The sequence below is a fragment of the Neolamprologus brichardi genome, chromosome 15 (assembly GCF_056152115.1).
Source record: "Neolamprologus brichardi isolate AB-2024 chromosome 15, ASM5615211v1, whole genome shotgun sequence".
Classification (NCBI taxonomy): domain Eukaryota; kingdom Metazoa; phylum Chordata; class Actinopteri; order Cichliformes; family Cichlidae; genus Neolamprologus; species Neolamprologus brichardi.
In genome coordinates, this window is record NC_142118.1 from 5181952 (window position 1) to 5194742 (window position 12791).

At 38.9% G+C, this 12791-nt stretch overlaps 1 protein-coding gene across 4 annotated transcripts in view; it reads right to left on the minus strand.

The window, feature by feature from the left end:
* The window catches only part of mdga2a (MAM domain containing glycosylphosphatidylinositol anchor 2a), a 205908-nt gene that overhangs the window by 35144 nt on the left and 157973 nt on the right, over nt 1-12791 (minus strand). For all 4 annotated transcript variants that reach the window (XM_006793045.3, XM_006793043.3, XM_006793044.3 and 1 more), the window contains exon 11: nt 1047-1195. In XM_006793045.3, the coding sequence (XP_006793108.1) occupies nt 1047-1195 (149 nt within the window). The remainder of the gene's footprint in view (nt 1-1046; nt 1196-12791) is intronic.

Sequence of the window (12791 nt, forward strand, 5' to 3'; positions counted from 1 at the left end):
CTGAGATAGTTGACAGAAAAATCACTGCGCTACACAAACATAACAGGTCTGAAATGTGTTCTCAAGCGTCAATTCCTTGAGGGTGTAGAGCGAGACAAACACTAAATTATATTATTCATTACAAACACAACTGTCAGGGTGTGCTCCCTAATTCGGAGCAGAAATTAGACGGATTTCACTGAAGCATGCGCCACATTTCTTCATCTTAAAAAGAAATTATTTTTTTGTTTGTTTTTAACATGGTTGCAGATGCGCCTCCACGCTGCAAAGGCGACGTGAAATTCTGCGGCAAGTTCAACATTTCAAAATGTTTCTGAGTGTGTTGCTGCACCTGCTGCTCTGAATTAAAAAAAGAGAAAAAAAGCAAGATCAAATGTGCATCGCCATGGGGGTGGGGGACAAGACAGAGAAAGAAGAGCAGAGAGTGGAAGGTGCTCATTGATTGCCAAAACAGAAAATGTAACCACGCCATCCATCAATGCCGCCTGCCTGTCATGTGTGGAGCTTATTTGAGAGGCAGGAAAAAGGAACACAAAAAAAAGCAAAAAATAGGAGCTATGCTCGCTACTTCTAGCTGTGGGGACCCCTTTCACTCTTCCGATGGAAAGCAAATACAGAAACAATTCATGGAAACCACAGACCATGTTGAGCTGACTGCCCCTGACAGGTTCTCAGTGATTCCTGCTCGGCGCACGGAGGCTCATTCACGTCCTGAAAAACTGCACAATAAGACAGATATGAGGTTTGGCTCTGTCAATCGGGTACAACACGCAAGTGCGAGCACGCCGTGCAAAAGCTTCCATCGCGTGTTTAATTTGGCAATAAGAAAGGCTTTTACATGCCTGTCGCGTGGGATGACTCTAATTTATGTCTGAAGGGTTGGAAAGAGGCTGACCAATACCCGTGACAAGTTACTGTACCAGATGCCAACATTTCATGACTTTAAGACTCATGTCGTGGCTCTTCTGGCTGTGATAGTAGCTCACAGAGAATAGAAGACTGAACAATAGGAATGCAAATGAGCAGGCACCTCATAGCAGTCTTACCTGTCTGATGCCTAGTCTGTAGGCAACAATACGGTCCACAGCATTTGGGTTCATCTGGGTCCACTGTAGCTTAAAGCCATAGACCCTCGGCCTGTTCTGCCACAGAGGGTTGTAGGTATCATAGTAGAACTCAGGGGGGTAGGCTTTCCCTAGAGAGAGAAATAATTAAAAATAATGACCATATTTATCACAAAACAGACCAAGTCATCAACATCAACCTTTGGGAATCAAGGGTGCGTTTAATCACGTGTAACTATCACAATAAATACATTTCCCTAACTTTGTTATCTTAAGTAAGCTGTACTTTGTTTTTATAAGGAATCAAGTTGGCATTTTTTTTCAATTCTGGGAACTAATTCAATTTTTAAGTGCATAAAATTCTTATTTCTGTGACAACTGTAAGCTCCTCAGCTTGTAAACGGACAATTTTTCCAGTCCAGATTTAATAAACAGGTCAAATCAGTCTAAAAAAACCCACAAACAATGTGCTAATTTCTAATCAAACAGATGGTTCATTTCAGTAATGACCAGCATTCTACAAAGAGCAGCTCAAATTAGAAGGTCAGAAATGAGAAGACCTGACGAGGGCGTATGAGGAACTGAGCAATGTACTAACAAAACTAGTGCAGTGTAAGTGCAGCTTTTATGCATATGTTTCTGTCTGGAAACAGCAGGGCAATTGAAATCAACAAGAGGAAGCAGAGGAAGAATTAATATGTATTTGATGCTCATTTTTGCCCTACTAATTTGAGCTGCTGTTGGTAGATTGCGTCTGTAATTACTGCGATGAGCTGGCTGCTTTGCAGTCTATAAATCTATAAATGAATGCACTGCTAACAGATAACCTGCACAACTTTCCACCGTCATCAGAATACCTCTGTTTATTTTTCTTGTTTAGCAAATCTGGCCCTTGGACTTCCTTTAAGCCAAAAGTAATTGACGTAGGATAACAAAGGCAGTTATCTTATTATTGTTGATATATTGTATGTATATATACAGCGTTGGGAAGGTTACTTTTAAAATGTATTCCATTACAGATTACAGAATACATGCCCCAAAATGTATTTTGTAACGTATTCTGTTACGTTACTCAATGAGAGTAACGTATTATGAATAATTTGGATTACTTAATATATTATCATGCTTTTTACAACTACATGAATGTCCTATTGCAGTGTGATTTATCACTGTTACTGAAGGTTATTTGCCATACCAATACCAACTAGATTTTTAAATCTTAATATAAATGAGTAACAGTAGGTGGACATTAGGTAATTATCTCATATAGAAAACTATTCCGCGCGAATATAAAACAGGTCCGCGGCTCTGTGTCGGGCTCGTAGCCGAAAACTAGCTTTACTTTTGTTGTCTGGGTCAACTTTGTATATATATATATATTTACATGCTTCCCATTTCTGGTCGGTGACATCTCTTACTTTTCGACTCTTTTTCTCCCTCCCTCGCTCACAGACACATAATGAGTATGACAGTCCATTCTCCCAGCAGCACGGACTACACTGCCCATGAGGCTAGATTCTTTAGGGCGATGCCTGTAACACTCTGCCTATTGCCTTCATATTAAATCATTTTTGTGAATAATTTTAAAAAAATTTTAAAAAAATATTTCTTCACGCCGCAAGTAGAGGTGACATGGGCTGCAAGATTGAGACACAGACATGAGAGCCTCTTAATGCGTTTTTTGTTTGGGTTTCCACCGGCGTGGACACCAAAAATATAGAGTTCATAGCTTTATGAAACAGGAAAATACCGCCGTGTAATCCATTCATTTCAACAAAGTAACTGTATTCTGAATACCACCTTTTAAAACGGTAACTGTAATGGAATACAGTTACTTATATTTTGTATTTTAAATACGTAACGGCGGTACATGTATTCCGTTACTCCCCAACACTGTGTGTGTGTATATATATATATATATATATATATATTACATTACGCCATAACATGTCTGCTCCACGTTGTGGCAAATTCTACATCCTCCATATCACAACGCTCCAAAAATGAAAATACTTTCATACTCCTGGATTGAGTGATTCTCACCAGCCTTTTCTTCTAATAACACAGTTAACTTTGTGAGAATTAATTTTATGCCCACATATGGCACAAACTAAATGAATCTATCAACTTTTCAGCTTTCCGGTCACAGTAGGAAAGCTGATTTCTGACAGCTCGAGAGGGAACTGGCAGAACACGGCATTTTAATCAAGATCCAGAAACAAGCTTACAGGATGACCTTCCAGGCAAAGAATAGTAATTCACCTCAATGACACGTTGTTGTGTTTGTCCCTCTGCTTCTTGGGCTTGTTTATTGAGGGATGACAATACCCAAGGCAGATGATTTTTAATAACCATGGAAAAGACAGCAGAGCTGCCATTGTTAGCTCAAACAAAAGCGGCGCTGGGATTTGATGAACCTGTGTGAAGATTTAGCAAGCAGTTTATGAATGTCAGGCAATTGGATAAACCTGTCAAGTTAGTTTATGTCACTGACGAATTATAATAGCATTATTTGCTCCTGAGTCCTTCCCTGTGGCCTCCTTAGTGTGACAGACCCTTGAACCACTTGGTTTGCTTTGATTTTGAAAATGATGATTATACTCCTGGGAGGATACGAAGCAAGAGGAGTTGTGCGTGTGTGTGTGTGGGGAGTCCCTTCATCCAGTAAGATACTGGTCTTCAGAGAGAATCAATAGAAACTTGACAGCTGATTGCTCTAAATGACACAACACTGAAGCATATTGTTGTACTGGGTGGCATTTTGTTATAATGTTGTGTACGCATGCCAGTTCTTCTGTTGCTGTAAAGACATCACCAAATGCTGTTTAAGTGCAGCTTAATAGGCATGTGCTTAATAACAGGGTTTCCTGCTAAACAGCAGGTAACTTGAATTCATCAAATTCACTTTTCATGTAGTCTGGTTTGAAAGAAATTTGATCTCAAAGGTTTGCAGAATATTTCTAGTACTAACTAAAGTTGCAGTGAGACCAAATAAAAGCCATTGTTCACTCGCAGCTGTATAATCCTCAGCATCAGTTCTCATTAGAGCCAAATGGCAAAAAGTAGCTGCGCATATCTGGCCTCAAACAAAATCTACCGAATATTTACGTAAATTTATGGAACAATTTCATAATTTCGTTGATTGCGCTGCATCAGAGCTGAGGTTTAAACACATTCACTTAGGATTTAATCACTCAAAACTACACCTCCTTTTTTTTTCTTTTACCAGTTAAATTACTCTTACTACTGAAATATTTATTTAATTAATCTTATTATTTTAGCCAAAGAAGAAGTAGCGCTTTAGACATTTCATCTTAAGTGTATAATTCAAGTCTAAATTTTAAATATTTTACATTTTAGAGACATAAATAAGGATCTTTTAACAAATGTGTTTCCATGTGATGATGTAATCTTGTTTTCTAATTCAAACGTGCTTTTACCATTAAAGACCCCCCCCCCCCCCCCCCCTTTTTTTTTTTTTAACCTGTGTGTATATTTATAGCTTCCTCCTTATGCATTTCATGCATGTGTTATTTTCAGACATATGGGGGTTATGTCACCCCCCTTCTTCTCATCAGTAATGATCTAGTCCGGTATTTACTTGGGTGTGACTTAGCCAATTAACCAATACCTACCTATTATATGTCAGCTGACCTATCTATGAAGTTTTGACTAGTTAATTTGAATTTTTTTTTTCTGTTTCCTGTCTTGTATTTAAGCAATTTTTACAATGTTTTACTATGACCCTGATGAAGGCCACAAGCCGAAACGCGTTGGTCTATTATTAAAGTTGTTCTTCTTCCTCAAGTGTTGCTGGAGTTCCTGCTTTGTGAATTCTTTCATCCTCTCCATGCACCTTGGAAGCAGGTGAAGTTGTGCCAGAAATTTTTTTTGCTGCGATTTATCACTCAAATCTAAACCAGAAGTGGGGAAACTGCACATGTAAGACAAAAAAACAAAAACACAAAACAAAACAAGACTTGTGGTTTCATTCATCGTCTGACTGGTTCGATCAATTCTCATAATCGTCCAGTATAAAAAGCCAAAATCAGCGCAGCGCAAGCAGTGCGTTTGGTTCTTTGGTCTAGATAATAAATCAGGTTAATGGTGCTCCAGTCAGCATACTACAGATCACGTGGCCTTTTTCATGGATAAAGCTATTTAAAATGCAATATTCTGATCGGAAGGAAAACAATGCCCATTCATCAGCCTGATAAAATAAAACCATTGTGAGTGAGAAACTAGTACAGACAAGTACGGCGAAAGAGAGAAAATTACGCAGTACTTTTTTTTCTAGGTTTTATCTGTTTTATGTTGAGCTGTGGAATATGTCTCAAAAGTTCATCAGCAGTCTACTGCAAGGTAAACCTGTCTGTTATAACAGATGACACTATCTCACAAACTGCCTCCGTGTCTCGCTGAGATACTAATGAAACCAGCAAAACACATTTCCCAACTAAAATAAATAAATAAATAAAAAAAACAAGGATAATTACCGTCTGCACTTTGCTTGGCACTGTTTTGCCGTATAGAGCCAGCTGTGTTTACAGCATATTGTACAGCTAATGTTACATAAACCCGCCTGGCAGATAATGTCAGACTTAGTCATGCAGCATATACAGTACAGTAAAGCCGATAAGGAAAAAGAAAAAGGCTGCAATTTGCAGTAGAGAGCAGGCAGGGAATGTTAATTAAACTCACTCACATTGTTGTCTGCATCAGTAAATTAGCTTAAAGATTTCCACACAGACCCTGTTTCAGAAAAAGCCCCAAAACAAAACAAAAAAACAAAACATGAAAAGACTCTTTTCATACTTTTCTTAGAAGTTTGACACGGAAGTCTTTATACTAATGCGCCGCATTCATTAATCTTATTTTGGGGAACTTTTTTTTCCCTCAAAGTACATTTCTTACAGACAAATATCACAGACTCACACGGCAAATTATTGCCTTTTATTCAAATATACAGTGTAATGAAGCAACGTGGCCTTTGCTCCTAATAATATGTTATGTGTGGTGAAGCACATTACCTAACCCACTTACACAGCCTGAAACAGATAACCCTGGGTGGGAGACATCAAACATAAAGTACAGAGGGCTTAATTGATTTTTTAAAATCCTGTTTATAACAGCATAACCAATGCAATGATTCATACAGCTCAGTGAAAGCCTTCAGGCAAGAAGTTGACCTTGTTTGCAGACTTCCTTTTTACTTTTTAAGGGTTTATGAACATGTTTTCATCTTTAGGAGTGCAGTCATATGCTAAGCAATTCCTATACGATTCTGGGCTTTTTTTGCTTTGCTTTTTATTTGGCAGGAAGTAGGCTTACATATGGACGCACAGCTGGCCGAGACAAACAAATAACACCAAAGCAGGAACTGCTAACAGACAAAGGCATCATAGGGCGGCGGTGATCACGTGGTGCCCTTATGGGAACGCAAAATAAATCTCTTTGCGTCTCTTTTTCCTTAAGGGAAACAGCACAGAACTCGCAATGAGTCACTTCTACATTTACAGTCTTCCTTCCTCCTCGACAAATCAGTTCAGTACAAAAAAGGATAAACGTTTTAATCGTTGCTGATATTAAAAAGCCCAGTGACTTCCGATTTCATCCTTCTTGGTCCGTGTAAACTGAAGGCTGCTCTAGAGTGACTAATGTCGAGATATTGTGCTGATATAAAAGAAGCAGAACTACAAAAATAGGCCAGAAAATACAAAATAAAGAAAGCAGAAAAAAAACACCAGAACAGACTGCATCTGTCCTTCAAGCCTGACAGACTTTCAGTCTGATCACAGATAACATTATTCAGATGCTTTTCACTCTGACTATATACTGTTAGGCATTATGACCAACAGGATCCATCAGTGTCAGCATGTCTCCTTGAGCTGCATGAACTATTCAGACTCATCCTCCATGTACTGCAGGGTTGCAGTTCAAGCCAGGTGAACTGGGCACAGACTTTAAAAGGCAGGCAGACGAGTTACTTCAAACCACCAAAGGTAAGGCACAAATCTGTGCCGGAGACCAAAGACGATAAGGTTTATAAATCCCTGACTCAGAGAAGAGTGCAGGTTTGAAAGCAAAATCAGTTTAGCTTTTGCTTTTATTTGAAAACATAAAAAATAAAAGAGACAAAAATATCACACAAAAGCACCAGATAGTAACTTAGCAGGAGGCCCAAGGGGCCTGTTTAAGACACATCTCAAAAAGAAAAGCTGAATAAATAAAAATGAAATAAACATTACTGAAAACAGATGATAGATCAAAAAATAAAATATGAAAATAGCCTGAATGCAGAAAATGCAACACAGACAGAAAAATGTGAGAGTAAGTGTTTCACAATAAAAGGAAAAACATTTTCTTATGACAGCAAATCGCACTGCAGCTAACTTTTGCACTATTGGCACACAGTTTCTGCAGCATTAGGAACAATGACTGAATGACTGAAAAAGAAGGATACTGGAACCATACAAGCACAGCATTATGTGGAATCTGAATTCATTTCACAGGCACACTCACACAATGCAGACAATGTCTATCTGAACATTGTCCCTGAGAATTTAATTGTTCCTCTCTTCTAATTTACAACTGGCTGCCAGAAATGGGGCTTAAGCGGGGAGGCGGCAGAGAAATGAGAAACACTGCTTGTTTTTTCTTTGTAAATTTCGGAAATCCAACAGAATTATAGTACTGCAGTTTGCATTGTTTGTGCTGGTCAATGGAGAGAAAAGACATGTGCTGGGCAATTTTATGCAGACTTTGTTGCCTGTGCAGAGATTGGACATATGTTGGAACTCTCCAGTCATTTTACACTTAAAGATTCGATCAGTCATGCCTGTGAAATTAGCTGTATAAAGTTTTGTATGGCTCTGAAGGAAACATTGGAAGATTTTAGGTAAAAAGATTCATTATCATCATATATTTCATTTCATATGACTATAATAAATAAATGCCACTCTTGATAGATTTTCCCCTTGACTTAATAAAACTTTCTATGTATCTTAAATCCTGAAAACAAGTAGCAGACCTCAATTGCCCTCCTTTAAAAGCACTATAGGCTTTAAAAATATCCCAGATTTCTTTCTTAATGCTGCAGCACCCTGCTCTTCCCCCATAGCTAAAAAGGCTCAAATAATGATCAATGATAATCATCAGGTTAACCTTTTTTTCTAGACTGAGTCTTAAAAAATATGCCAATACAAACTGGAGGCATGGCCTTTGAAAGAAACGCACAATCTGGGGACTACTGAAGGATATGTAGGAACTGTAGTTTTACATTTATTAAAACTATTATAAACAAAACATTGACCGTTGTTCTGTCTTTGTAAACTCTACAATAGAATAAGTGAATTAACTGCTATAATATTTTTCTAAATACCAAGCTTGTAAGCGCTTCACTCAGATACTGTCACAGATCACATTAAAGATGGGAACATCTTTATGCCTAAAGTTAAGCTAATACAAAAGAGTCTTAAACCTACATTCCTTTTACTGGCCAGTAGGGGGAGACTCCTGTGGTTGCAAAAAGAAGTCCAGTTGTAATTACGCAGGAAAACAGATCATGACTCCCTTTGTGACCAAACTAAACACTTTCCTGAGGATGTATTAGACTGAAATGCTAGTTTCACACCTTAATGAATACAGAGCAATGCTTATTTTGTTTATTATGGTCAGCCTATGTTAAAAAAAACCCCAAAAAACAGAAGGTGCAGCATCCCATGATCTGAGTATCAGATCCGGCTTGTCAAGTCGAGTTGATGCTTATGGCGAAGAAATTCTCTGTTTGAGAATTTACAGCAGGACTTTACACACCAACAGTAATGTCACAGGAGCCATGTGCATCTTTACTCAAAACTCTATGATCAGTGAACATTTACTTGCTCTGAGGAGCGTGATTTGAGCATTTGCTAACAACTCAGGGTTCCCACGACAGAGAGCCCGAGCCAAAGCTCAGTGGTACACATTACATTCCTCTGAGGGGTCTGTCCCCAGGCATAATTTAATGGCCAACTTGGCCATTAGAGCCAACTCACTGTTCCCACAGATGTCCCCATGGCTTGGCACATGGGCATCCATGCATATGCACACACACTCTCCTTTGGCACAATACACTTTTCCAGGCGACAGAATTTATGGGCTAATAATGGCCTGCTGCCTAACTATGGTGTGTTTGCATGTGTCTGTCGGCATGGTAACATGTATGCCGCTCACATGTTGACTGAATCCGAAATCCAAGGACTGTGGGCCAAAACTCCCAACTCATACTTTTCACACGGCACAGCCTGAGATGACGTCAAACATAGAGCGATGGGAGAACATCTACTGGCTTGTCTACCTGTCTTGGTAAAGTGAGTTTAAACCAAGGTGCCATCTAATTACATGAGCTACACCAATATTTTGCAAGTCTTGTCGAGAAACAGTCTCACAAGTCGCAGACAGGAGCTGATATGCACTTCTTCTACTGCAGGGTATTGCCTGATTTCATGGCATTTTAGTTTTAGAATAAAATTAAAAATTTTAACTATCGAGAGCTGGAATTAGGAGACTGAGGCATGGCAGGTTTCATAGATGATGCAATGAACCAAAGTGGATTTTCTGCACCATACTCCTGTACTCAGGGAGTTACTAAAAGAGCCTCCATACCTTTGGCAACCACTGAGTCCAGATGGTGGGAATCTGGAGCACTGGGCGGGAGGAATGGAGCAATAGCGAGGGAGGGAAGGAGGGATAGAGGATGAAAGGGAGTGGAAGTAGGAAGAGGGAGGGAGCATGAGCAATAGAAGGCGAAACCCCAGCCCTGCTGAGAAAAACAAATGGCTGGAGGGAACTAGCTGCTTCTGTCTCTCTGTTCTACCTGTTTCCCCAGGAAGGGGATTTATGGCATGCACTGTGTGTGTGTGTGTGTGTGTGTGTGTGTGTGTGTGTGTGGGGGGAGGGGGGGGGGGGTCAAGCTGGAAAGGAGGATGAGAGAGTGGAGTTTGAAAATGAGAAAGATGAAGAATGTGGAAAGGAAATGGACACAGAGAGAACTAAAGGCTATAAAAAAAATCAAGTGCAGCCAAGGTATGATTAGAACGCAGAAAGAGATAGAGAGAAATAGACACTATCAAAGAGAAGAGCGACCTAAGTGCCAGAGGATCAAAGTGACAAATACTCCTCCTGTGACCCTGCAGCTCCCGTCTCTAATAGGAGGTCTGGGAGATTGAAACCTTGGCCAAAGTTCCTGAGGACTCTCAGTGTAGCCAAACTAATTTTGTCCTGTCATAACAAAAGACTGGGAGACAATCATTTGGATCTCACAATGGAGGAAAAAAAATGTATCAAAAACAGATGAAAGAAGGTAAAAGAAAGACCTGACATAATGGACATGCCTAATTCAGATCGGCAATCTATGATTTATCTTTCCCTTGAGTCTTCGTTATATAAATTGTCTATCATATAAAGAGGCAGACACACACCCCAAAACAATATGAGACAAGGCCTTCTAAGCTTTTTGTTCAGCCAATTGCATCTGTCAGAACAACCCTTTAATTATCAATTGAATAGCGTACTAAAACATCTTCTGTTGACATGCCAACGTATGGTAAAAGAATAAAGGCTAAATGACTGTTATTAAATGCAGCTATCTGGATCAAACACAGTGACAGCCAGGCTTATAGCACTAATACCAGTATAGAATTATGTTTCTGTGAGAAAGAACGAGTTGAAGTAAGTAACTTAAAATAAATGACCAGTAAAAAAAGAAACAAAAGAAAAACAAACAAACACAAAATCGCTCCTAGCTTAGCTACTCCTAGCTTAGCTACTCCTAGCTTAGCTACTCCTAGTTTAGCTACTCCTAGCTTAGCTACTCCTAGCTTAGCTACTCCTAGCTTAGCTACTCCTAGTTTAGCAACTATAGTGCTGGTCATTTGAGGTCTGTGTAGCTTTAAATTTCTCTACATGTTGAAACAGTAAGCAGGAGGGTAAGAAAAATATTTCTGGGATACAGAGCTGGGCAATCATTTTGTTCCTTTTAGCTACGAGAAAGACAAACTTTAACACTGCTGCTATTAGCCAACTTTACTTGCTAACTAGCATGTGATACTATACTGTATTTCCAAAAGTATTCATTCACCTATTCAAATAATTGAATTCAGTTGTTCCTGCATGGCTACTGGTGTATAAAATCAAATGGCTAGCAAACTGGTTCTAAAAATATTTGTGAAAAAGTGGGTCGCTCTCAGGTCGCTCAGCGAATTCTAGCGTAGTTTCGATGGGATGCCACATGCACAACAAAGTTGTGAAATTTCCTTGCATACCCCTTACTTTTCCAACATGAGTACACAAAGAAAGGTTCTTAAAGACATGGATAAGTGTGGAAGAACTTCACTGATGTGGAAGAACTTGACTGGCCTGCACAGAGTATTGAGCTCAAACTGATTAACAACCTTTGGGACAAATTAGAGTGGAGACTGTGAGCCTAACCTTCTGATCCAGCATCAGTGTCTGACCTCACAAATGCACTTCTGGAATAATGGTTAAAAAATTCTCACAAACACACCCCTAAAGCTTGTGGAAAGCCTTTCCAGATAGATGAAGGTGTTATATCTACAAAGGGTGGATTCATATGCATGTAAAGGCAGATGAGTGAATACTTCTGGCAAAAAAGCAGGTGTGGAAAGAGTACCTTAATGTCAGCTACATCCTCTTGCTTCAGATGAGGGAAATCTTTAGCTCAACAACATCATTTAAACTGCAGTAGTGTAGGATTTCAGTTTTCAATCCTTGTTTATGATTTGCTGTTATTGGTTGGGCTTCATTGTTGCTCCTTGTTTGTGACTAATGTAAGTTTGTGCTTTGATTCCTGTTTCTTAACATAAATTATTCCAGTATTTTGAGGGTTTTTTCTTTTGTTTTTAAAATTATAGTTATTGGTTAGTATTTATAGAGATTGTTATTTACCTTTCATTACTTGTGTTTTCTTTGTATATTGGTTTAACCTTCTAGCATCTGCAATGTTCTGTGTATCATGTGGACTGAATTTTCTGCTTATTTATTTATTTGTTACTCGCTCTCTTGTGCCTTCTTTTGAATTATACTTTCTATCTGTTGACTGTCTTGATTGTGTACACCTGTGTCTGGGTTTACACAGCTGTATTCACTTCCCTTGATTGGCCCTTGGTGTCTGTTTGTGAGAATATACAGCCCTGGCTCTCTTTTGTCTTTGTCACTGTATCTGTGTACCATCGCTGTGCTCCTCCTTAGTGTCTAGCCTGTTAATTCCTGGAGGTTTTAGCTTTGCAGTTTGGTTCCTTCTGGATCTTAAAAAAATACCTTCAACTTCTACACACAACTTAATAAAAGGTTAGTTTTTTGTTGACTTAGGTTTTCTGAAACTCTTGGATTTGTATCTAATTCTAACCAGTATCCCTGTGAGATTTGATCACATTTATATGCATCCTAACACTAAAAACCTTTCTTTTCCCTTGTAATGTTAAAATTGAAACATACTCTTTGAAATCCCAACAAAAAGAATTAATCTTGCACGTTCAAAGCTTCAGCCGTTTAGCATATGTAGTCCATATTTGCCTGGAATATTAAAATGACATCTAGCATTTTCGTACATGTCAGGAAGCTAAAGTAGCTGTGGCTATCCAGCTACAGTTGATGCAATCTGCTGGCAATAGCAGTTATTCAGCTGAAAAAAAAAATGTGTGAAGTGTGTGAAGTGAGGGATCTTCA